Source organism: Podarcis erhardii, assembly GCF_964252035.2.
Source record: "Podarcis erhardii genome assembly, chromosome: 3".
Lineage (NCBI taxonomy): Eukaryota > Metazoa > Chordata > Lepidosauria > Squamata > Lacertidae > Podarcis > Podarcis erhardii.
Window position 1 is genome coordinate 73,546,593 of NC_138507.1, and position 26,707 is coordinate 73,573,299.

Sequence of the window (26,707 nt, forward strand, 5' to 3'; positions counted from 1 at the left end):
TCCTGCAACCTAGCTCATTGTTTTGGGATGCTGATGGGGACACTTAGTGGCCAAAGAAACATGGCTGACCAGCTCAGCAACCTCCTTTATTAGATTTTAGCCCTCATTGGATACAGGGCCCCAAGAATGGGAAGGGACTTGGGGCATTATCCAGACTGAGACCCCCAACCTTCAACATGAAAAGATTTTTGTGTTGCAGATTCAATTATTTTCCTAAGATGGCATAGTGTTTCACTAGTTTTATTACCAATACAGTGACAGAGCAGCATGAAGATGAGTCTGACTGAGGAATCCAAACACTGGCCAGGTGGAGGCAGGGCATGACACAGCAGCAGAGCTACTGCTACACCTGCTACCCCATCGCTCATGCTGGCCTGGAGATGGTGTGGCAATCCGGCCCAGTGTCATCAAGTGATGGCACTGGGGCTGCTTCAGGAGCCAGTGGAACCTGGGCAGACACAGTCCCCCCATGTGAAACTCCATTGGGGGACTCTGAGTGGGTTACTGCTGACACGAGAGCCTGCTGGCAGTAGTTCTACCTGCACTTTGGGCAGGTGGAATGGTGAACTCTGTGCCTTGGGAGATGTTCTGGGCTGGGCAAAGATTCACCTCCAGCCTGGCGGAGGGTCTTTGCCTTGTTGATGGCTCCCTGAATGGATCTTGACCCTCTCTTTCTTTCTTGGCTATTCAGGTTGGCTTGGACTCAGGAAGACTGGTTTGTTCTGTGAAAGTGTGTAAGAGAAGACCGTTATTATGATGGTTATTTTACTAATAGGCTGTCGCTCATGATGCTTTTCTCCGTGTTTTTATATGAGATTATCATTAATGTTTCCAATGTGTTTTTAATGTTCTACACTGCCCTGAGATCTTTTGATAAAGGGCAGCAAACAACTGAAACAACAACAATTTTACTATGCCTGGCATCTAGAAATTAGAAAAGGGGTCCAGGCACCCCAAAAACGTATCGCAATATCGTGGGTTGTATCTTGCCCTGCCTGCATGAGTGAAATTGCGCTCTTGCCACAGGGATTCCCCCTCCTTTCTCCCACACTTCTAATTGCAATCAAAGTTTATAGCTCGGGCCCCAATAAAAGAAGAAAGCGAGCCGATGAGGAGGCAGTAGCTGAACTTGATGGTGTCGTACTGGAAGCTAAGAAAGAGCAGAAGTAGAAGACCACCAAAGTCCCAGCAGAGAAATGGAGGCGACCCTGCAGAATGTGCAGAAGGTGCATGCACTTCTTTGTAGCTGAGCTGGGCTTGCAGTTATGGCACCACGGGGAGCGCGCGAAATCTTGCAGGGAGCTGGCCTTGCGCGCGCCCCCCTCTCGCCTCCCACCCCGCCACGATCCTCCCGCGGGGACGTCGAGGGATGTGTGGGGTCTGCCCCCTCAGCCCGAGGTGGGTCTCGGCCGGGACGGGGCGGTGGCAACACTTCCTTCTCCGATCCCGGAGCCACGTGGTGGGGCCTAGGGACGCTGCTTGGGGGGCTTGAGAGGCTGAGCCTACGAGGAGGAAGGACCTGCCGGTTGTGCACGTCCAGGATCTGCTGTGTTCTCTGCAATGCCCTCCGCGCCCCTCGGAGAAGCTTCCCACCAGGGCTGTCTCGGCGAGGCGAGGAGCACAGCAGCACTCTTCCCCCCGGGGGGGGGGGGATAAAGAGGGGTTCCCCGCGCTGCCGCCCCTCCCCGCCCCTTGGCGAGCCGAGGCTTCAGCCCTTCCTGTTTACGGTTGCTGTAGCTACGACGGCAGCCCTCGACGCCTTGCTGTCGCTCCTCGAAGGATTAGGTCTTTCCCTTCAAGCCCCGGGAGGCTTCCTATGCAGACACAGCAGCGACTGAGACGGGCGGAGTGGAGAAGACGCGTCTGGAGGAGCGCCAGAGGGGGCCTCTTTCCTCTGTCACAAACCCATCCCACCTTTCCGCAGAGTTGCTCCAGGTGGTGCTCTTGATTTTCATTTTATCCTCACAACAACCCTGTGAGGTAGGTTCGGCCGTGAGACAGTGATTGGACCAAGCGTACCCAGGGAGCTTCGTGGCTGAGTGGGGATTGGAACCCTGGGATGTCCTGGCCCTCGTCTAGAACCACACTGGCTCCTGAGCACATTTTGCTGGGCATACATAGCACACTCATGGCGTTTTAATGCTATTTCCTTACAGCATTTCTGATGGCTGTGTGACTGAAGTGTATGGTTCAAGTTCTTTGCTATCCCAAGGCTACAATCCTGCTCACAGTTCCCTGGGAGCAATTCCCACTAGTCTCAATCGTTATGTTTCATGCTTGGACAATGTATAATGCATGAACCTTGTACCAAATAGTACCTAAGAGCCAGCTTCACTCAAGAGTAAATTTCACGGTATTCCCATGGAAGTGCATAGGATTGCATTAAGCAGGTGCCTTTTGCAGTTTCGTAATCTGATTTTCAGTATTTCATCTTAAACCTCTCAAACGTGCAAATGGCTGCTGTTATAACATTGACTATTTTTGCACTTACTGTATTTTTTAAAGTGTGTGTGTCACAAAAACTATAATAAAAAAGTATTCAGAAATGACGTTAGTTAAACCTTAAGCTGAATTGCTATATAGTTCTGGACTGAAACTGCTCAGAGCAGCTGTGAAATCTTAGTTCTTGGGTGTTTTGTTTTGTTTTGTTTTGTTTTCAAAAGATAGGACAAGCACCATGCAGGGCTGCTTTTAATGCAGTAGGATATTTTGAAACAGGCCAGGGGATTGGACAAGAGGCCTCCTTAGATGGCTTCCAGGTTAATCCATTGCAGCAAAATCAGAGACGTTGTTGACCAACTGTAGTTTTTCAAAGCTTATTATGCCATTATCATTGTGTTAGTCTTTAATTGTTAAAGTCTTCTCTGTTGTTCTTCCAAGTGAAGGTTCTTTCAGCCATGGCCAGGGTGATGGTGTGTCCACTTTTGACTTTCATCATTAGGTAGTGGCTGGCCAGTGACAGAGAGTGTCTGTGCCCTTGACCAAAACTACCAAGTGTGTAGATGTGAGGAAGGGTTCAATCCATATGAGGCAAGTGTAGCGGCACAGAGCCTGTATAAAGGCCCCTAGCAACATGATTAGGTTTTACCAAGGCAGTTACGGAGGGATTCTGTACAAAACCACTGCTGTCTTTATGTGGCTAAGCATACAGTATTGGTAGGGGCTAAGAGAGAAATACTGGCATCTGGATACAAGTGATATTTGTGGGTTCACTCTAATCCCTTCTCATCCTCACATTTCCACCCTAAACTCTTCATCACTAAAACATGCTACGTTCTATAGAAAGTTCAATAAAGAGGGACAGGTAGAACAAACTAAGATCTGCCTTAGTGTGAGTCCATCATTCGGTCAACAAGAAAACCCCAGTGTTTTTGAGAAAATGATAATATAGAGAGGGGAGGAAGGAGAGAACTACCTATTTTGCCTTGAGCTCTTTGGAGGAAAGGTGGCATTTAGAATAAATAATAACAACAGCAACAGCTTACTTAATGTTTACTGTTTAGCTACTTAACACCTGACTACTGCATATTTTTTCCAGGTATTATTGAAAAAAAGAACTTTACCCTTCAGTGCAAAAAAACCCCCTATTCTGTTAAATCAAAATGAAGGACATTAGGATTAGTTTCCACAAACTTTACTCATTTTCAGCTACATTCACAGTTCTATAAGAAGAGTTTCAAAAGGTGGAAAATGGAATCAGATATTTTCAACAGGAAAGACTGTTTATCTCAGCAGGTTGTAAAAGATTTGCCAGCCCAAGCATCATGTCATAGCACAACGGATGAAACAATGGGATCTTCCTTAAGTCTGGGTTGGGTAAGCAGCACAAACAACCCCTTCCCTGCACAGTTTACATCCTTGAATACGTCCAGCACACTGGAAAGAGACGTTGGACTACCTGGTGACCTAGGCCACCTTCAAACCTTTCAGGATGCCAAGCCATTCAGTTACACAGCCAGCTCTATTCTTTTTCCTCACTTATTACCACCAACTCAGGCAGGAACAGTCCCTGCTGGTAAAACCAGTGAAACCCTGGGAATCCCAAATGCTGCCGCTGCTACTTCTCCTCCTCTGATAACTCAAGATGCTCTATGCTGTCAAAACGAGAAACAGGTGAGGTTGCGTTCCATTTAAACTAAGTTAACATTATTACAATCCCAACCCTCTAATTCTGTACACCCTGCTGAATACTGCACTAGTGTCTATTCAAAACAAAGGGTGCCTCCAGACTGTCACTATTTTACAGGAGGAATTTAAGCGCACACTGGAACTTTAGGTTTTCCACAGTTAAAGTGTATTAAAGCACCCTGTTATTCTAGTACAACAAATCCACTTTTAAAAATAATTTTAAAATGGACATTTTGTGGTTAAGAAAGTGATGGGGAAATGGACTGAAAAATGTGAGATGATTGAATGATTAATGGGACAGCGTGTAAACACCCCACAAACAAATGAGGATGAAAGTTTGTTGCTGTCCAACTGCACTGTAAACAAATCAGAATGAATGCCCTATATAAGGACATATTCTAACAACCATGTAAGTTTTGTGCAGGCAAATTATGATGAATGCTAAATAAATGGATTACTTGGACTTCAACTACCATCAGCCCCACCCAGTAATGGCTAATGATTAAGGATAATGTGAGAGGTAGTTGTTTATTCCTCCCTGTGGCATTCGTACGGAGCCCCTGGTCATCTCACAGACTATTGACCCATACACCACTAATCCACTGCCACCAACCACGTCCTCCCCGGTAAAATCACTTCAGCCTCAGTCAGGTTCTCAATTAATAGAGAAGAGTGTATTTTATTTCAGTCACAAACAAACTTTTACGGCATTCCAAATGTTGTTACTCTTTACTTTCTTAGTCTTATTTTCCTCTCTCTATCTCTTCTACCTCCCCTCACTCAAGAACCCACTGCCCTAACTGTCTCTCTATTACCAACTGCCTACCAACTGCTTCTCCAACTGCCATTCCCAACCAGCCAACCCACTAAAACCAACCAACTACCCACCAACAACTCCCAACAACAACAACTACAGTAACTCAAACCTCGGGCTAAGCCCTTTTATACACAGGGAGGCTCCGCTTCTGGCTTTCCTATTGGTCTATATTTTTAACCCTATCTTTCCCACCTGTTCAAACATTTTCTAAATGAATGGGCAAACGCCACACTCCCTTAAAGATATAATCTGCATTTAACAACAAAGAACCCTACTGTATCAGGCTGCAAGCCTATTGGGTTCAGGATCCTGTTTCCACAGTGGCCAATGAGATGCCTGTGGGAAATAGGCTAGCCTTACCTGAATGAAACTGCATTCTCCCCCCTTGTGATTCCCAGTAACTGATATTCAGAGGCATATTGCCACCCAACAGTGAAACTAGAACTCCTTCTTTGGTGATCACTCACAGCCTTCCTCTTAGCACGTTTCTCCTTTTCGTCCTGAGTTTAAGCATCTTCAAAGTCCATGGTAAAAGCTGTTCTCTAACTGGAACGCTCGCGGGCCAGTGTTTCCCAATTGTCAGTGTTTATATTACATTTTTTTAGATTTGCCTTGAGAGAGTCTTATAGCTGCATCCTCCATGAATTTATTTAATTCTCCAAATTGGTGGCCATCACTGTGGGAGTGAATCCTGTAGTTTTAACTATGTGCTGTTTGAAGAAATACTTTCTTTTCTGTCCTGACCATTTATTCCTTGACTATTCATTACTTGGAAGCAAGTCCCACTGTACTCAGTGCGATTTACTCTCAGATGTGCATAGAATTGTAGTTCATGACTAATTTAAGCCCAGTTGCAGAGATGAGGAAGCTGTGGACCTCCATTGGTTGTTGACCTATAACTCCCATAATCCCTAACCATTGGCCGTGCTGGGGCAGATGGGAGTTGGAGCCCAACAATCTGGAGGGTCACAGGTTCCCCATTCTTGTCCTACTGCTTTTAAGGGTTAAATTAGACAATTTTTCATTTTATTTTCTTCTTTCAGAGTCCAGGGCAGCAGGAACAGCTCATAATGCACCAGATGGAGCACCTTCAACAGCTAGTAGCTGAACAGCAGAAAATAATTTCGTTCTTTAATTCAGGTACTGCAAGGAATGTCAGATTCCTGCCTTTTTCATCAGTGTGTTATATCTTCCAGCATAATTTGAGGAGGCTGTAAAAAGAACCACAGCTCTTTGGGTCATCTTGACCCAAGGTGTTGGTTTTTTAAACACATTTCAAAAGAGCAGGGTGGATGCAAGAAATTACAGTGGATTTCAGGAGGATTGGGTAAGCGGGGCATTCTAATGACATCACACACAAAACATCATTTTCTGTTGATAAATGATAGACACAGATGGAATAAGGGGCATCTAGACAGGTGTTTATTGTAGGATAATAATAATAATGATAAAGCCGGGCTCAGAGCAGCTAACAACAGGGAAATAGGAAATAAATGGGAGATAGACATCAAGGACCACACTAATTTTTGCTCCTTGCTTTGTTTCTTTATCCAGGCTTTTCAGCTTCTGTTGGTATTCCTCCTCACCTTCTTGCTATGATCCCATCCCTTCCAGGAGTCCCAGCCGCTTTATTCCCTGTCCAATTCCCTTTGGATAATTCTTTGCAAGCTCAGAATAATGGAAGCTCACAAACCAGTCCCTTAATAATAAAGCCTACTTTGCAGCAACTTGCCACAGAAACCTCAGCAAACAGCAACTTCTTAGAAGTCTCAAGGGAGCACCATGAACCTCATGAAAAAGGTGATGAGCTAAAGTAAAATAACCAAAGTAAAGCTGCAAGCACCTAGCAATGGTTTGAACAGAAGAAAGAAACACAGAATGAATGATTTTTTGTTTTTATATTCTCAGTCCGTCTCTCTCTCTCTCTCTCTCTCTCTCTCTCTCTCTCTCTCTCTCTCACACACACACACACACACACACACAAAAGCCCATAAAATATAAGTTGGAGTGAATCAGACTTGGAAAGATTTGTAGACATGCAATTGAATCTATGTGTCTAAGTTCTAATTTGAGCATGAACCATTGAATGTGGACCAGAGAGGTTCCCTCCAAATTACAGAGTGAACCAAAATTGTCCACCAGCCCTAGTTGGGAGTAAAAAGTAAAAGTAAAGGACCCCTGGATGGTTAAGTCCATTCAAAGGCGACTATGGGGTTGTGGCAATCATCTCGCTTTCAGGCCGAGGGAGCCGGCATTTATCCACAGACAGCTTCTTGGGTCATGTGGCCAGCATGACTAAACATCTGGTGTGACAGAACACCGCAACGGAAACCAGAGCGCATGGAAACACCGTTTACCTTCCTGCCACAGCAGTACCTATATTTCTACTTGCACTGGTGTGCTTTTGAACTGCTAGGTTGGCGGGAGATGGGACAGAGCAACAGGAACTCACTCCGTTGCAGGGATTCAAACCACCAACCTTCCGATCGGCAAGCCCAAGAGGCTCAGTGGTTTAGACCACAGCGCCACCCGCATCCCGCAGTTGGGAGTAGGGATGGTGGAGTAGCCTAACAAGAGCAGAAAAACAAGAGCTGGTGTTCATTTATTTGTGGACAGAAATCTATCCAGTGTCTACCATAGTTATTCACTGTTATTTTTGTCTACATATGAAGTGTAATTAATGATCCCCCTCCTCATTTCCACTGTGTTTCCTTTGCACTGAAATGAATGGTATGGTATAACATCATGTAATCATGACATGACATGACATTCCGCCACAATGCACAGTACACAACTAGTGTAGCTCTTGCCGGAAGCTAACCTGCAGTGCAGTGGAAACAGTGCTGCATGCGATGAACCTGGGTTGGAATGGAAACTGATGCTTTCTTACATCCCTTAAATGCGAGTTCTGCATTTTTTGTGTGTGTGTGTAGAGGGGAGTCAGCACTCTATCACTGAAGCTACCTGGGCCTCAAATGACAATGCTAGATCCAGGAGCCACTCCCCCAAACAATCTGCATCTTATCCAGATTCAGTCTCAGTTTATTTAGAGAAACAAATATTTTGGGGGTATGTTTCCACCCTTTAATACATGAAAAGGTTCCCTGGGACATTGTTACCAGTTTCCCCTCCTTCTCCCCTCCCCTGTTCAAGAGACCTAATTAATGTAGTAAAAGCCTTTATTCTTTTTATTCTTTCCTGATATTTAGAAGCAAGTCTGCCAGGTGGAGAACCTTGGCTTGAAACTTCGCCACCTGTTACAGAACAAAGAGGGGAGCAACAGTTAGAGGAAAATGCTTCTCTTTTCCCCTTTGGATTAAGAATGAACATGAAAACACGGAATGTAGATGACAGGTGAGGGAAAAATCTAATATTATAAAACTCTTAAAACATTTACAACTGGTGGAAGGTTTGGTGCAAATGTTAAGTGGGGAAAGGAGCACATTTTATTTATCCCCTTTTTGTATAGGATAGGGATGGGGAAACTTTTCTCTCAGGAGCCAAAGTCCCATGGGGTGGAGGGGCGAGGAGTCAATCAGGGGCCACAGAAAAGTAAAAAGTTCCTGAAGAGAGTTTTGAAAATGTGTATTGAGTGGCCGATTGCTGACCCAGTCCAGGTTTCCACCACTGAAAGCATGTACAGTGGTACCTTGGGTTAAGAACTTAATTCGTTCTGGAGGTCCGTTCTTAACCTGAAACTGTTCTTAACCTGAGGTACCACCTTAGCTAATGGGGCCTCCCGGTGCCGCCGCGCGATTTCTGTTCTCATCCTGAAGCAAAGTTCTTAACCTGAGGTACTATTTCTGGGTTAGCAGAGTCTGTAACCTGAAGCGTCTGTAACCTGAGGTACCACTGTATCACTTCAGCAGACAACTGGTGCTGATCTGTACTTTCCCACCTGAGAAGGGAGAGGTTTGTATGTGCAGATTGGCCCAGCTGTCTCCCAATCTGGTTTGCACTTTCAAAGCTCTCCAAACCTTTAAAGACCCACACTTTAAAAGCAGTCCAGATGAAATTCAGTACTGGGTGAGATCCAGCCCATGGACCATAGGTTCCTCACCCCTCATATAGGAGCGATCCCTTGATAATCTTTACAACATCCATATTCAATACTGTCTAGAGATGGAAGCATTTTTACATGAACATCATTATTTCAAGCTTAAAATTAAGAAACTAGCATAAAATCAGTCCACGGACATAGACAGCTGCCGTATACTTCTTCAGACTCTTGGTCCATCTAGCTCAGTATGGTCTACAGAGAGTAGCAGTGGCTTTCTATGATTTTTGGCAGGTTCTCCTTCTGCATTCAAAGCAGATGTTTTACTGCTGAGCTGTGGCCCTTTCCCCATGAGGGTGTTGATAAATGTGAGCTAATTAGACTTGACACAGTGAGGAAATTCTGAACCTCTTGCGGGGGGACGCAATGGTAGGATATCCATTGCCATTTCTCTTATTAGTATTCTGCCATTTCCCCTTCCAAGTTTGAAGCAGCATAACATGCCTCAGCCACCATTCGTCGTCATGGAAAATGGCTGCAGAATATTTATGTTCAAATCTGCTTTATTATTTCCCTAGACCAATCAGACCTGGAATTGGAGTGAGGCGGAAGACGTTTGAGGAATTTGTTGAGGAGCAACTTAAAGTCGATTCTCAACAAGCAGAGAAGCAGCAACAGGTACCAGAGCATAAGTTGTGTTAATACAATGTTAGTTATGCTGCTAAAACCCTATGGTTCTGCATGATTTTGAAACCCATTTGGCGTGATTCATACTTTGAACAGGGGTTTCATTGCTCTCTTCTGTGAGCAGGAACATGCCTGCCATTCTTTATTGAGGACTTCTCATATATAAACAACACCTATTGGTCCATAGAAGAAAATTGGAAGCTCCTATGTTTGTAGGGCTTTGGATTATACACTCTGGTGTGTAGATGTAAGGTTTGAGACACCTAGGACCAGCAGGTGTCTGTGTGTGTGAGAGAGAGTCATTCCTTGGGACAGGCATCAAACGAGCTGGCCGTGAGGTCAGGAGAACACCAGGTTGCCTGCAGTGGCCTGGGATACATAGTGACTTGTGGGAAACCACCACCATCTTGAGGTGAAGGACCACTAACACTGCAGCCTATTAAAAATCCCCAATAAAATCAAGAGGAGGCTAACCATTGTCTTTGGAGCCAGAATTCTTCTCTTCAGAAACTTCGGAAATTCACACCCACGCTCTTTGAGATTGCTTGTTTTTAATGGGATTCATTATTTATTAGAAATGATGAGATATCCCACCACATTTTAATGTCACTGCCTTCCTTACAGAACTTCCGTGAGACTAAAGCCACTGCTCAGAAGTCATTTCTGAAACGTGGGGAAGGGACTGCAAGGCTTGAAAAAAAGAGAAACAGTGTTGGCAAGGAACCAGCCAGATTTCCTAGACGCATTAGCTTTGATTGTCAAAATAAATTCTCATGGCCTGCTCAATGGGATGCAGAAGAACTATTGGGGAAACACCCACAATTGAAAAGGCAGGTCACTAGCCCCACCGTGCTGATCATGGATGATGAAAACACACATTGTTTCACTTTTAAGGGTGATGTAAAAGGCCTGCTTCATAACTGCGAGCGAAGGTCAGATGAAATAAAAGACAGCAGCGAATCTGGTGGTTGTGATAGCAAAGGGATGGTAAATGGAGAAGTATCTGGCGTACCACCTCAGTTTGACAGGTCCAAATGTTCACAGGAATGTCATGAACAAATAATTGACATTAAAGCAAAGGTGACTGAAAAAAATGAAACCTCAAGTCTTGGGTCTCAAGATCATTTGGTTAGGGTTGACAAGAGATCCCTGGATTTTAAGGTTCCAATGTGGCTTATGGAGAACATAGAAGACAGTGTATCACAGGTGGTAGGAAGGTCCATGGATGCTTCACCAGATGTCCCTGAGCTTCATAACTTAGAAAGCAACCAAGACAATCAAGAGGAGCAGAGCTCTGGACTTCAGGTTGCACAAAGCATGACTCAGATTAGACAATGTGAAAATGAGCATTGTATTGCTGAGGGGAAAAGCCCAGAGGGCCAAGTGGAAGTCAACCCTGGGTTTAAGAAAGTCAATGATCAAATAATAAAAGTTACACCTAAATCAGATAGAAAATGTGTCACCACAATGGCTAATTTCCAAAAGAACAGCAATGCAGGTGCTGCTAATGCATGGGAAGGAAAACCCCTCTCTAGTGATTCACTCTGCACATCTACTGATAGTGAAGATGAACCTAAATCTCATTGCTCTCAGTACGCAATAAGGCCTAGTAACCATAGACCAGCTAACATTGGCAAGAACATGGATCTTTCTGATGCTGACTATGCCACTGATGAACCCAGTGAAGCTGATGATTACTCATTGAAAAACCATAGAAAATTGCTTGCCAGTAAGTTTGGTGTCCAGGAGCCAGCAGGTCAACAGGAGGCCACTCTTATCACAAGTAGTAGCAGCAGCAGCAATGAATCTAGTGTTGACGATGGCAGCCTGAAATTTGGAAGGACTCTCTCCCCGCTTAGAAGATCTTCCTGCCACCCCTCAAAAACTAGAAGAGGAGGAAGGAAGTCTAAAACACAGAGCAATGGTGTTGCCAGCAATTGCAATTCAGAGTACAATTTGCAACCTCCTTCCTTGACAAGTGATCTTGTGGCCAACCTTTTCCCTGCTTTGAAAAGCAAAGCAAAAGTGGATGATAAAAGAGCTACTCCAGGTAAGACATTTTAAAATGACAAGTGGTTTTTATTTAATATCCAGAAAATTCAGCTTGCATTCAGCAAGCTCAGATAAATGGTGCAGTAGAAAAGCTTTGTTGAAGACACCTCCGTTATCAAATTCAACCAAAATGGTTACACAGACTGACTTGACTCTTTGTGCTTTAACACATTTTAACATAAATCTCTTTGTAGAGCAAGTGCAGAAAAGGTACACTGATAAGTTAGAATGTGAACCGGAAGTTCAGGTGCATCAGAGAGAAACTTCTCTCCTAGCTCAGATGAAAGAAGAACAAGCAAAAGCCATGGACTTTCTTAGGTAAGGAAGTTGTTTGTGGTTATTTTCCTATAGGAATTCATATGCCATCCTTCCCGTGGGTAGCTCTTGTGCAATCCCTTTGTATCTGAGGCAAAGAACAACATCATTATCTTTATTTAAAGCATTGCCATTTAGGTTTCCAAACTTTGCCGTCTAGTCTTAGAAGCTTCTGAAATTATAAGTTGTTTCAGTGCCACCTGTACACTGATATAAGCCAGCCTGCAACTGAGTGCGCAGATAGCATTATCAAGCCAAATCAGGGGAAGACCTTTCACAAGCCAAACAAAATGTCATAGAATAGTGCAAAAGTTCCAAGTTCTACTAAACTAGGCTTGCCAGATTTCAAAAAAATCCTGACACCCGCAAAGTTATTGAGCTTTATTTGGAAGACACCACAAAATTTGAGAAGGACATGAGGGTAACAGCACTCCATTCCAGCCTTGTGGTCCAGTACAGATAGATTTCTTCAAGACTATGACATACCTGATTTTAATATTCCCCCTATTTTTTTAAAAAATGCCCAAGGCTCAGATCTGTGAAAACAAACCCTTGAGTTCCTGTACATGTGATACCCTGGTCTTTTACATCACCCCTTTGTTTCTTTTTCAACAGAAGACAAATAAATCAATTTGAGGCCAAGAGGTCGCAGAAGTTGCATTCCCTGGAACAGTGCAAGACTGAGGAAGCCCTGAAATTGCAGAAAGAAAAGGCAGAATTTGAGAAGCATACGACAGTAGGTAAAGGAGAATCAGGGGAAATACAAGTAAGTTGTATATTGCACAATGATGCTTTTTGCACCATAGAAACCTCAAAATTAAGTGTAGTATTGTCTACACTGGCAGTGGCTTTCCAGGATTTCAGACAGGGCTTCCCCCAAGCCCTTCCTGTAAATGCTAGGAAGTGAACCTGTTCTGTTTTGTACACAAAGGAGATGCTCTACTACTGAGCTACTTCCCCATAATTGAATCTAATTTCCTCTTTTAAATGAGCATTTAAAACAGCTGTCCATAGGCCTGGCCTCCTTTAGTTTGGTGTATCAGAACACTTCCTCTTACTGGAGCTGGAAAAATGGTGAGGGCTGCATTGCAATTTAACAGGGGAGCTTACTTGCAAGGGCAGGGGAAAGGAGGACTTGTTCTTGTACCTAGGAGATTTTCCTATTGCTGTTAAGTTGACTAATGACTTCCCCTCTCTCTGTCCTGCTCTTTGTCTTGTCCTTCATCAACTCTTTTCATCTCTACCTCCTACACAGGGTAAGACGGCCTTTAGCATTCAGGAGCAGTCTCTTTCAGACCACTGCCAGTCCCTACATTTCTGTTTCCTGGCTTGTCAGTTCCTCTCGTACATGAACCTGTTTTATCACTACCCTGGACTTGGTCCTTTCAAGATTTACCTCCCAAGTCCTTAGGTTACAAATGGTGCTTACACCCTGCCTCGCTTTGGCACACATCTCCACCATACCCCCAAATTACATGAGAATAGACTTATTCTCCCTCAGCTGCACTTTCAGGAGCTTAAATTCAGAATGCAGCTAATCATATGCAACAGAACAGTTTCATATTACCTGTTGGGCTAGCTCAGTAGAACATGAGACTCTTAGGGTTGTTGGTTCAAGCCCAACGTTGGGCAAAAGATTCCTCCATTGCAGGGGGTTGGACAAGATGACCCCCATTGTGCCTTCTGTGATCTATTCCTGTCCCTAAAGTGGATGTGTTTCTCCTCCTAAAAACCCTGCTTGAGTTGAGTCAGAAGATCCAGCCTTGGCTGACAATTGCCCACAGTGGTGCAATTGCGTATTAACCACATGTAGGTTAGCTTCCTAGCAGTAGTACTCATGTGGGGTTTAGTGAAATAAGGAGAGGGCCTGATGCCACTCATGTTGCAACACAGAAATGGAAACACACCTTTCCCTGGAAAACCAACAACCCTGTTTTCCTAATGACAGATGTTAAAGCAGCAAATAGCAGGGCTGCAGGAGGAGTTCAGAAGGAATGAGACCCGCTGGCACGCTGCCCATGGCGAGCTGAGAAGTCAGGTCGAAGCACTGACCAAGCAGAACCTGGAGCTTCAAGACGAGCTCAGGGTCTCTGAGCATCAGAAGATGGAAAGCGAAAGGAAACATGGAGCTGTGGATTTGATTGGCAGAAAAAGAGAAACGCCGGTAGGATAGGCAGACCTCCTGTTTGTGTTTGGCTTCTTGGCTTGCTTTGTTGGGAATGGGCTGTGGCTGTTTTGATGTAGCCATGCTCATTGTTAAAAGATCCACTGATGGGGAAAGGATTACGGCTCCTTGGATGTTGCTTCTTATTCTAGAGCAGGCTTCAGAACTCTTCCCGAATGGATGGGGAAAAGCTGACACCTTCCCTCTTCCTTTCCCCACTAGCAGATCTTTTCACAGGTAGGCAATGGGTCCTCTGAGAAGCGACAGGCTAGAGTTGGAGCCCATCCTCAACTAGCACATCTGTTTTGAGTAGGAAACTACAGGGAGGAGCAGTCTCGTGAGAGTTGCCGTCCTTTTTCCAGGAAGAATGTGGCTGGCTTGCAAGAAGCCTTAATTTTGTCTGCTCTTTAAATTAGACATATAGACAAGTCTGGCCCAGAACATTTTGGCACCTAAATGCATTCCTTGGAGGACACATCTGCTGCCCCTGTGGCTCTTGCCGCCTGAGGCTGTTGCCTCCCTTGCCTCATAGGTGCGCTGGCTCTGTTTATAGAGAATGGCTGCTGAACCTACTGGGCACATGAGACATTCTTAACTGCTACTACATTATAATTTCTTTTTCAGGTCTCAGCAGCTGTTTTGAGAGGGACACCACCTGAAGGAACCCTGGTAGAGAAATTGTCGCAAAATAGCCACAAGAGCCCTGACGATAAGCTTATGGGAAGGAAAATAGTACCACCAGATGAATTGGCCCCTAGAGATTCACAGGTAAGATATATTGATCCTTCCCCAGTCCCCATATAGCTTTATACTGTTTCTAGCATACATACAGTCAGTGTACAGCTGGTGTGTTTTAATGAACATAACAATATAACATCTGCAATAAAATTATATCTATAAAACAAAAACAGGATGCAGTCATGCTTCAATAAATCAGATTAGTCCATCAATGGAGAATTCCTTGAGCATCCCTAATTGCTGTAAAAATTACATCCAGATAATGAAGCACATTTGAAAGCATTATGGAAATGTTAACGATTATTGGTATTATTAAATACTGGGGAAACATGTTAAATCTTCAGTTTTTAAGTATTCCTAGTGGCATGCTCACAAATAAGACAGCAAAGGCCAACACCATGCAATGATTTTAAATAAAGCATTTAATCTCTTCTAGGCAACAAGGAGGGTTCTGCAAAGGTCTGAGTCACTGAAATCTGCAGCAGGAGAACAAAGAGTGAAGAGCCCATGTAAAACAGTTCATAACAGAAGTGTGACACCCATAAGCCAGAGGACCTCTCATCAAACACTGTTTGGACTACAGAAAGTAATGCACATACTTTGAATTTATTGAGGAAATTTATAAAAATGCTTATGTTGAAAAAGAAACCTCTGAGCGGTGTACAATAAATAAAGTTTTAAAATAGCATGAAATGCTGTGCAACCGATTACACAGTAACCATGTCACAACAGTTGCTGATATTAACAATCTAGGAATGTCTGAGTACAAGCTGCCTTGTACTGAGTTAGACCATTGGTTCATCTACTTTAGTGTTGTCTACAGAGACTGGCAGCGTTGATTTGTTATTATTATTTCTGGAAAAACACTGCAAATTGCAAAGCAGGAGGCTATGAAGATTATTGCCTACTGCCTCTTCCTCTTACAAAAGGTTTTTTCTTTATTGGCATATAATTAAACTAGCCTGCTACGTATATATAAACCTATAGTCGACCCATTTAAATAAAAAATAAATTAGTTAGGCATTATTTGAATGCATTTATTCTAATCATGGCTAAGCCTGTCTCCTTTTCCAGTGAATTTGTTCTGCCAAAGGACTGTTTTGGGAGCCTCTTTGGCTGAAGGGTTCAAATGCTCTAAATAAATAAATCACTGCAAGACCTACAACATGTGGCCCAGTGACATCCAAATCTAAACATTTTGGAACATATCTTCAAGCTGGTGTCTTTATAAACCACACAATACTCTTTTCTCCAAGAGCCATGGCATTTCCTGCTGCTTTTGGCTCAGCTCCACATCACTACAGTGAGGAGCCTGCCTGTTCAATCACTTCAAGTGCGTAGGATCACTGTGTGCCTTCATTTAAAGGCTTCCTCTTCATTGTATAGGCTTTGCCTCAGTTGGCTCACAGTCAGCAGCACAGTTATGGAAGGAAGACACCTGTGTCTGAATCAGAACCAAGAGTACTAACCAGCCCAACTCTGCATGTGAAAGGTAAAGTATGTTCAAATGGTTGTGTACTTCCGAGTTCCTATTGGGATAGCTCAGTCGGTAGAGCATGAGACTCTTAATCTCAGGGTTATGGGTTCAAGCCCCATGGTGGGCAAAAGATTCCTGAACTACAGTGGGTTGGACTAGATGACCCTCTCATGCTCCCTTCCCATTCTATGATTCTGTGTTGTTCAAACATGTCCCTTTTGCTGGCCAAGGACAACATCATTATCAATGTTTTGGAGTCCGAATACAGGACTAGAAATATCGGTGCTTTCATATGTGGCTGTTGACAGTTCTTAATATCTAAATATTTTAATCCCACTAGGCACGTTCTCTTCCACTTCAGGTAGTTCAGAAGACACAGCATTTTTAAATAGTCAAAGCAATGACAGTTTAAGCACCACATCCTTGAGTAATGTGGGAATACAGGTATGTTTATGTATAAGCTTTGAGCATATTTTACAGCAAGCCTAAAAACCTACTCTGATAAGAGTCTCTGGGGCAGTGGCGTAGCTTGGCGGGGGGCACAGGGGCGGTTGCCACAGTTGTTTCTGTCACTGAGCTCTGATTAAAAATGGCTTCTCCATACGAACCAAGAAGTGACCTCGCCAGACAACAGAACAACTCTTCTTTTCTTATCTCTGTGGCTGCAATCTCCTAGGTGACACAAACCCCATTAGGCTGTTAAATGTGCATGCACACTCTGCCCATTTCCCTCCACCCACCCATGCCCTCCACACCGCCCCAGGTTCTGGTAACCGATGCTACGCCACTGCTATGGGGGAAAGGGGTGGGGTTCTTTTATTGATCAGTTAAACCATATGGCATTAAATATAGCACATTCCTTTAAACATATGGCTTAAGTGGTTTCAGATGATTACTGACAGGTAACAATTTTTACAGGCGAAAGAGAATCCTAGCCATAAAAGGGTTCAGAGATCCAATAAACCTTCTGAGCAAGTGGTTTCTATGTCCACCTCCAGGAAAAACAGCATTGCCTCAAATGGCAGGAATACACCTGTGGAAAATTTTCCTATTTTTGTGGAGACTAAAAATAAGGTTTGGTCTTCTGGGTGTCTGAATTTCTTTGTATGTCTATGTTTCTGTATCAGTAGCGTTTCTTTTTTGTTCTGTCATGCAACCAAGTGCTAAGATAACATTCGATTCTGTTGGCCGGAGATAGCTCTGTTAGACTTACACCAGGTTTATCTATGTGTTGTTTTATGGTTTTTATATTGTTTTTCATTATTTGTTTTAATTAGCTAGCTTGGGCATCACAGTTGGAAATGATATATATTGGGGGGGGGATCCCTAACACCCTCTTCTTGAATAAAATACTGTGCCACTCCCCCTCTTATGTGGGATTTTATAGATCATGCCACTCTGTGCAGAAAAAATACATGCAATTAAAAATCATGTTTGATTGTTGATAGGCTTCTCCTCTCAAATCAATACTGTCCAGAAGAGCATCACTATATACTGAAATAAAGGAGGATGGGGAAGTGAAAGAAATAATAGAGTACCCCGATGGAAAGGTAAGAAATATTAGCTAAGTGTAAAAGCAGTAGAAATATTAAGTGACAGAAGTAGTGGGGGGTGTGGCCCTGGAGCATGGCCCTAGAGCAACACTCCCCACATTGGTTGCACTGTGACTTACCTGGACAGGGCTGGGGCAGGGCAGAAGCAAGGTGGGGGCTATGCGGTGCACTGCCAGGACCCCTGCTGCCAATCCAGAAATTGCACAGGTGTACCTGCACAGCCCTGACTTTGCTGCTTAGGCAGCAATGACTCCAGTGTTAGGAGGGTGGCTCCACCCCACCCCACATGCTGCTGCTACAGAGGTAGCATAATATTTGAAAACGTCATTTATTGCTTCTGTCGCACTTTTCCTTCCAAAAGGAAGACCAAAGCGAATCACCATGAGCAACTTAATTAACACAGAACATCAGAGCAACCAATGGAACTAAACCCAGTGTATGTGAAAATGTAAAACAAGTCAAAGCCACATTCATGTCCAAGCAGTAATACAATGAACCTGTGAAATACAGAGCAATTCATTCAGTTACAGTGGTACCTCGGGTTAAGAACTTAATTCGTTCCGGAGGTCCGTTCTTAACCTGAAACTGTTCTTAACCTGAAGCACCACTTTAGCTAATGGGGCCTCCTGCTGCTGTCGCACCACCGCCACACAATTTCTGTTCTCATCCTGAAGCAAAGTTCTTAACCCGAGGTACTATTTCTGGGTTAGTGGAGTCTGTAACCTGAAGCGTATGTAACCCGAGGTACCACTGTACAAGGGTCTTCTGGCCTTCATATCCTCACACTTAGCTTCATTTTGTACAATGATGGGAGCTGCTTCTTTGTGGGATGGCCCCATGCCACTGGGGAGGGCATCTGAATATTCTTACAACCTTGTGCCCCAGACTTCTGCACCTTTATGTTGGCAGATGCTTTACAGAATTACAAAATGGACAGCGAATTTGGAAGGCAGTGTATGTTCTCTCACTGGACTGGTGGAGGGATCACTTAACCATGGTTAAGAGATCGGGAGTGGACTATAGGATCCCATTCTTCCCATCCTCTCCTCTCTTGTCCTCAATCATTAACCAGAGTTAATATTGTTGAAAACTCCTTCGGCTAGTATCTGCAACCAGGGTTTGAAGCTGATTTGCAAACCCTACCCCCAAGGCAAATCTTATTAGTGTTGGTGCCAATGTAGTGTTGAACTGCTTTTTGATGTGTGTGCATAAACCCTGCCTTGCTCCAAATGCCTCTCCTCACAGTTGGCTCCATTGATTTAATATGCCTTTCACCTGCAAACCACCCGGGGAAGCTTCCTCTTGTACACAGTCTTCACTGGAGGTTGTGTTGAAGTGCAAGGCAGCTGGTTCTGTGTGGCACACACATCACCAGGGCTGTGTTCCCCATCTGCTCATCGAGGGGTCTTGGCTGATTTCCCAGGAGCTCTTTGCATGAAATGAAGCTAACTTCCTGCAGAGCTGGCATGCATGCAATGGGGGTCACGTTACATGAAAATAAAAGTGCTGCAAGCATATGTCTCTGCCATATGGTAATTCATTAAAGCACAATTTGGAGCACCCTGTGCAGCACCAGGTGTCTCCGGGGGAATGCAGATTATGCTGACTTGCCGGATAGAATTTTTAATGCCATTTGTGCCGGTCATAGATCTCAAATCAGCCAAAGTGAATGGCAGGAGTGTGTTTCCCATACCCTGAAGCTTTGTAAGAAACCAGGTGGCTGTTTTTGGCACTTCTTCTGAAAGGCCTAGGACACTTTTGGGACATCTCACCTTTTCTTTTGATCCTTGTCCCCCCCCCCCCAAAAAAAAACCCCCAACAACAACAGAACAAAATTCTAACAACTTCCCCAGTGTCCTTGCTTTGCATTCCCCATTTATAACAGTACAGTGGTACCTTGGGTTAAGAACTTAATTCATTCTGGAGGTCCCTTCTTAACCTGAAATTGTTCTTAACCTGAGGTACCACTTTAGCTAATGGGGCCTCCCACTGCTGCTGCCACTGCGATTTCTGTTCTTATCCTGAAGCAAAGTTCTTAACCAGAGGTACTATTTCTGGGTTAGCAGAGTCTGTAACCTGAAGCGTCTGTAACCCAAAGTACCACTGTACAGGAAGGAGCCAGAGTGCCTGTTTGCAAGTAGAGACATTGCAGCCTCTCACTTCAAATGACACGTAAACTGCTGGTAAACTCCACCTTGTGCTTGTGCTGATATTTGCACATGCTGATTTGCATATGTGCAAAGAGCAATACAGGAACGAAGCAGGACAGGAGAGCAATGTTGTGGGGGAAGCGGAAGCGAAACTCAAACATGACAAGAACAGTGGCCACCTTAGATGAAATCATAGAGTTGGAAAGGACACTGAGGGTCATCTAGTCCAACCCCTGCAATGCAGGAATCACATCTAAAGAATCCCTGACAGATGACCAACCAACCACTGTTTAAAAACCGTCCATGAAGGAGAGTCCTCATGAGGGACTCTGTTCCACTGTTGAACAGCTCTTACCATCAGAAAGTTCTTCCTAAAGTTTAGTCAGAATCTCCTTTATTCTATTTAGCAGCCATTGGTTCAGGTCCTACCCTCTGCAGCAGCAGAATACAAGTTTGCTCCATCTTCTGTGGAATTATGGTCTTAGGGCATAGCTACACCACAAACTTAACTGTTTCCTCCAACCAACCCGCCCCCCTACAAATTCTCTGTTTGAGATCCCATGCTCTTGACACAAAGTAGTTTTCAGATTTCACTGTGAGTAGGGAATGACTACAGTAGTACCTTGGGTTAAGAACTTAATTAGTTCTGGAGGTCCATTCTGAATCTGAAACTGTTCTTAACCTGAGATACCACTTTAGCTAATGGGGCCTCCCGCCGCCTCTGTGCCGCAACCACACAATTTCTGTTCTCATCCTGAAGCAAAGTTCTTAACCCGAGGTACTATTTCTGAGCTAGCGGAGTCTGTAACCTGAAGCGTCTGTAACCCGAGGTACCACTGTATTAAACTAGTTTAAGACAGGTGCAGTTTATGGGTGGTGCCATGGGAATTTGACCAGGGCTTCTTGCATAGGCTAACACCCCTTCTCAAATTCTTGTGAAAAGGCCTCCCTGGAAGATGGGCCTCTCATATTTCCCCCAGTGAAGCCACTGCCAACACAGTGCAACTGCCAGCCTCTTCCCCCAAACCAGGAATTATGAGTGGTGCTGGCAGCGTGTTTACATTTTACAAAGAATCAAGAGGAAAGAGGAGAGGACTGTTTCATCTTGGATGGGAACTGTCTCTGCTGCCTGCTATTCTTTTCTGACTTCCCATTGTGAACTTTCCCACTTGGGAATAGGTAGAGGGGGAAAGTTCGCTCTGGACAAAAGAAATAAATTGGCTCCTTTTAGCTTTCTTTCAGATGCCGGCACACAGGCCCTTGAGGGTTTCTGAGCATTCAGGTGGAACACTGGATGACCCCTGGTCTGCTCGCTCACCTCTGATGCAGCTCTGCCCTTCTGAATTAACCTGGTGAAACATGTTAAAATTGGTATTCTGGGCTGAAGCTTATTAAAAGTCACAGAAGTTTAAATATCTAATATAATAAAGCACAGTGGTTCATTTAGATGATTCAGAGTCTTCTTCAGTTCAAGTATTCCAGTTTCACTACAGGGGGGTGGGTTGTGGGGGGAGGAGAGGGAAGAAAGAGAATGTGAATATACACCAACCCTGCACATCTGGTCTTTGTTTTAAAGGTGAAACAACTGTTTACTGATGGGCGCAGGATTACTAAATATCCAAACGGGACAAAAATGGAGATTAGCACAGATAAAAGAACAACTGTTGTTACTTTTTACAATGGAGATATTAAGAAGATCTTGCCAGATCAGAGAGTGGTGTGTATATTTATTTTATTTTGCTTTGAAGGAGGACATTAAACTGTGATTACAAAGATGGACCTCAGTTTTAATTGTCTAAATTTCCAAGAAGGGGAAATAAATATTTAGCTGAGCTCTGACCTGAGCTTAAACAATCCTTTATAAGCAAGTTAGCAAGTCTCCACATTTGTTGTGCTGAAAGAAATCTGTGCCAGAGCAACTTAATGGTTGAATTCTGTGATGTATAAATTATGCAAATGCTTACTTTGCAAATCCTAACTTTGCATAATTTATTTCACTTCTGCCAGTCTTGGGAAGAGTTGTTCACGCCACTGAATCTCTTCCTTCTGGAAATCCTGTACAGCAGTTCCACCCTCCTGGCTTCTGAGAATGCTTAACAGTTTGTTTAAAAGCAGTAACAAAGTCACTGTGGTGGCACCCGTATTCTCTCTCCGCCTTCCTGAGCAGTTTTCCACCTCAAAATAAGTCAACAAACCTTTGAAGGTGTTAATGCATATACTTTAAGCAATACAAAGCTAGACGACTCACCAGAGATGAGAGGGAGGGGCAAAAGTGAAGATTAAATCAGCATTGGACATGGAACTATGATCTATTCCACACAACCAGTTTATTGAACATTCATCTTGATTTATTTGCAGAATGTTTGTGGGGAGGTTAGATGATGTCAGCTGTTTACTGAACATGCATTCTGATTTGTTTGTGAATTTGCATCGACAATTGTTATTCTACACTTTCCAATGCATTTTCCTATTGTTTTCCTTATTTATTATTATGCAGATTTATTATTATGCAGAGACACAAACAACCAGAACCGTTTTCCCAAATGGATTGGAAGTGCTGCAGTTTCCTAATAATCAGATTGGTAATGTCAATTTACTATTAATTTAAAACTGATTTTAAAGGCAATGTTTACAAAACAGATATGCATATCAGATAATAAATTTTCTATCTTTTTTTTGCCTTTAAGGGTGATCAATTTTAAAATGATGTCAGAACTTATATAGAATAAATAAATGAATTCATATTGCTTGTCGTTCAGAAATTCAGTTTGCACACTGAGGTGGCACCCAACAGGCCTGTGCAGAAATCCCTGCTGAATTGTGAAGCATCCTGAGTGGCAAATTTCAGGTTGCTTCAGACATGCCAGATATCTGCATTTGAGGCACATCCACATAAGAAATAACATGCAATCTGTGTGTAGGTCATTACATGCAGTGTATGCATGTGTGTCAATGTATCAGTGAGTGCCAGTGTGGTGTAGTGGTTAAGAGCAGTAGACTCGTAATCTGGGGAACCGGGTTCGCGTCCCTGCACCTCCACATGCAGCTGCTGGGTGACCTTGGGCCAGTCACACTTCTTTGAAGTCTCTCAGCCCCACTCACCTCACAGAGTGTTTGTTGTGGGGGAGGAAGGGAAAGGAGAATGTTAGCCGCTTTGAGACTCCTTCGGGTAGTGATAAAGCAGGATATCAAGTCCAAACTCTTCTTATCAGGCATGTTGTACCCACACTGGGAAGGTAAGCTCACACATGTTTCAAATGAGACTTTTTAACAATGTCCTGTTCCACAGAAAAGTACCACCCCGACGGTACTGAAGAAATCGTGTTTCCAGACCAGACGGTGAAACGCCGCTATGATGGAGGTATGGTGGAAGAAACTGTTTTCCCAGACGGTACAGTTGTGAAAGTGGAAAAGTAAGTAATAAAGTAATAAAGTACTCAGGAACTGGAAAGGGGGTACTATTCAATAGAAGTGCCATTTCAGCACATTGGATAATTTTGTAGAGCTCTGCAAGGCAAAATTGTTGCAAGGGATTGTTCTTTGCTAGGATTCTGTCCTCACATTTACATAAATACAAGCAGAACCAAAGGTTTTTTAAAAAACGAGAATAACCACTGTCAGTTACATAATCAACACTGCCTCTGTGTTTTCTGCATTCATTTCCCTCTGACCTCATTGCTTAAAAAATCTGGATACACTTTGTGTATCCAATGACTTGTGGTCCACGATTGTGCTGTAATACATTTCTTCGTCTTTTGAGAATTACAATCAAAGTTGAGGTTGAATGCAACAGGGAATAAAACAAATTCCTTCCAGTAGCACCTTAAAGACCAACTAAGTCAGTTCTTGGTATGAGCTTTCGTGTGCATGCACACTTCTTCAGATACACATACACATGCATGCACACGAAAGCTCATACCAAGAACTGACTTAGTTGGTCTTTAAGGTGCTACTGGAAGGAATTTGTTTTGTTTTGACTATGGCAGACCAACACGGCTACCTATCTGTAACTGCAACAGGGAATGTTTGTCATAATCTTAAAAAGAAACATTTGTATTTGGTACCCCCATAACTATGTCCCCCAATGGGGCCAGGGAACATAGAGCCAGTGCTAACCCAAATGGGCCCTATCAGTGGAATCCATTAGTCTGTCTGACCTGACTCCTTGTGTTGATTGTCCGTGCTGAGGTACAAAGGATATTAACATATTTGATCTCAGAATTTGCACTGCCATATTACAAGGAAATTTTTGGGCAGCAAAATCATATTGGCCCCTTTGCCAGGAACCAATAAAGCCAAGCAGTTGTCTGCCCTGGTCCTCATTACAACAAGATACATTACTCCAAACTATAAATTGCTCTAGATCTGCAGGTTTATAGAGCACATGCCTTGTGCTGTTGTGTGTTTCCCCCTGACCCTAGCATCCAGCTCTAGCTATTCCCAGAGACAGCATACTAGGCTTGATGGGCAACTGGGCTGACTTGCTAGGTTTGTTCTTATGTGTAAAATATAAAGTCTGTTGGCATGAACAGGGTTCCCATGGGTATGCATGCTCTGAAGTGGACTGTTTTATTTTATTGCTTTACAGAAGTGGAGTTAAAACCATCCAGTTCCATAACGGGCAAAAGGAGATTCATATGGCACAGTCTACGAGAAGGGAATACCCTGATGGGACTGTCAAGACTGTCTATGCAAATGGCCAGCAGGAAACCAAGTATTCTTCAGGACGTGTTCGAATCAAAGATGAGAAGGAAATCATCATCCTGGATAAGGAGTAACTTGTGTTCCCTGGATGGTGGTCTTAGCATTTCATTATGTTCTCTTATGTCGTGTTTCATGATGTTATGTTATAGTTTATTTTTTATTCCATCTTTTGGCCAGAAAGGTCTATGAAGTGTCTCACAAAAATACAAATACAGTTGTACCTTGGTTCTTGAACGCCTTGGTACTCGTATGTTTTGGGTCCCGGACACCACAAACCCAGAAGTTAGTGTTCCAGTTTTTGAACTTTTTTGGAAGCTGAACATCCGACGTGGCTTCCAATTAAGTGCAGGAAGCTCCTGCAGCCAATCGGAAGCCGTGCCTTGGTTTTCTAAAGTTTTTGGAAGTCAAACGGACTTCCGGAATGGATTATGTTTGAGAACCAAGGTATGACTGTGCACCAATTGAGCAGTACAGTAAAATATAACTGACAATTACTGCTGCTGAAAACAGTAACATATCAGTAATGTCTTCTAAACAGCCAGACAGATTTGCTGCATCCAAATAGCTTTTAATTTTTTACTTCCTTCTGTCATAAGAATGAAGTAAAGAAAGGAGTATGGACCCCACCTGGAGGTCAAAAGCCTGGGAGCTACCATGGAAAGACCAAATATCACATCTCCATCGGCTTAGCCTCAAACAAGAATAACCTAAGAAGAGCCCTGCTGGATCAGCCCAAGAGCCACCTTGTCCAGGGTGTGGGGTTTGTGCTGCACTTACCTTACTTTTGTGATGGCCAAAAGCTTTACAGTGTCCTTTTTGTTTGTTCTACAAATCAACTCTCCAGGAGTCTGCAACCTGCAGCCTTCCCAGATGCCTGTGCTTACTGAAAGCCTTGTAACATCCCTGGCTGGGCTTTCCTGAAAGCACCAGAAGCTGGGAAGGCTGCCTAATGTGAGTTTGACCACTTCCAACTGAAGTATTTTTATTTTTAATGAAATAAGTGTTGCTGTTGTTTTATAACTAGCGACTTCCCTTAAAAACAAAACCATCAAGTGCCCTGATCTCAGGCTCCTAATAATAATCCTGCTTGGCTTCCCACACTTCACGTGAAAGCCTGCGAATGGCAGCATGTGGCAGCTAGGGAGACTGCAGAGTGCTGGAGAAAATTAAAGAAACACACACAACTTTGGCCACCTTGCAAAGGTGTGGCAAGCTCAGCCTTGCACTCACCAAGATTATAAAGAAACTCTAATGTGTCCTGTAAATGAGGCAGCTAAAATGGGTGCCTCAGTTTTGAGAAACTCCAGTGCTAAATTTCCATAGCCTCAGGTTTGATGGAAAAGGAAGGGAGAACTGGGTATCATTGGCATATTGATTGGACTGCACTCAGACGCTACAGATGATCCCACAGTTTCATGGAGATGCACGGGGAGGGGATAAGATCCCTGTGAGATGCTGTGTGTCAAAGGCCAATGAGTGTAATGTTTAATTCCCCAGCAATATCTTCTGGGGTCTACCATTCGGGGAGGACCAACGCCAGTACAAAACTCTGTCACTCGGCCCTAACGCAGTAGGGTGGTTCAGAATGATATCATAAGCTGCTGAACTAATGAACTTGTATTGTACTTTTGTGTGTGTGCTTAATTTGGTGTGCATTGCTGTAATATTTTATTATGATCTGGCAGTTTGTATAAATAAACAAACAAAATCAATCTACCAAGGCCACCAAAAAAACAGTTTCTGTCCCAGATCTAAGCCATAATCCTAACTGAAACGAGTCTATACAATTTGTCTCATCCAGAACCACCTGGAGTTGAAGTCACCACTTTGCCCCCCCCCCGAAAAAAAGGACACTAACTATTGGTTGTTTAGGTCAGAGGGATCCATAGCGGTGGTGGGTTTTCAACAGTGGCCTCACACAGCCT

General features: G+C 43.7%; 1 protein-coding gene across 3 annotated transcripts; it reads left to right on the top strand.

Annotated features, from left to right (window-relative positions):
* Positions 1–1,128: 1,128 nt before the first annotated feature.
* On the top strand, positions 1,129–26,498 carry LOC309338522 (uncharacterized protein). Of its 3 annotated transcripts, none has more exons than XM_081855804.1 (20): positions 1,129–1,980; positions 3,539–4,113; positions 5,989–6,085; positions 6,500–6,745; positions 8,155–8,299; positions 9,521–9,620; positions 10,254–11,679; positions 11,876–11,999; positions 12,612–12,762; positions 13,945–14,160; positions 14,785–14,928; positions 15,335–15,484; positions 16,285–16,390; positions 16,716–16,819; positions 17,294–17,449; positions 17,824–17,925; positions 21,655–21,795; positions 22,576–22,660; positions 23,368–23,491; positions 24,667–26,498. In XM_081855804.1, exons 2-20 carry the CDS (start codon positions 3,691–3,693, stop codon positions 24,854–24,856), a joined length of 4,230 nt encoding a protein of 1,409 aa, XP_081711930.1. In that variant the 5' UTR covers positions 1,129–1,980; positions 3,539–3,690; the 3' UTR covers positions 24,857–26,498. The 3 variants fall into 3 exon arrangements, with proteins under 3 accessions (XP_081711930.1, XP_081711931.1, XP_081711932.1); XM_081855805.1 differs by having other exon boundaries at positions 1,129–1,935; XM_081855806.1 differs by lacking the exons at positions 1,129–1,980; positions 3,539–4,113 and adding an exon at positions 5,414–5,473.
* Positions 26,499–26,707: the final 209 nt, after the last annotated feature.

Bases quoted from the DNA above. Each gene is read 5' to 3' on its own strand.
- LOC309338522 (XM_081855804.1), top strand. From the start codon at position 3,691: ATGGAATCAGATATTTTCAACAGGAAAGACTGTTTATCTCAGCAGGTT. The intron at 11,680-11,875 runs GTAAGACATTTT...ATCTCTTTGTAG, and splicing joins TGATAAAAGAGCTACTCCAG to AGCAAGTGCAGAAAAGGTAC. The intron at 17,450-17,823 runs GTTTGGTCTTCT...GATTGTTGATAG, and splicing joins TTGTGGAGACTAAAAATAAG to GCTTCTCCTCTCAAATCAAT.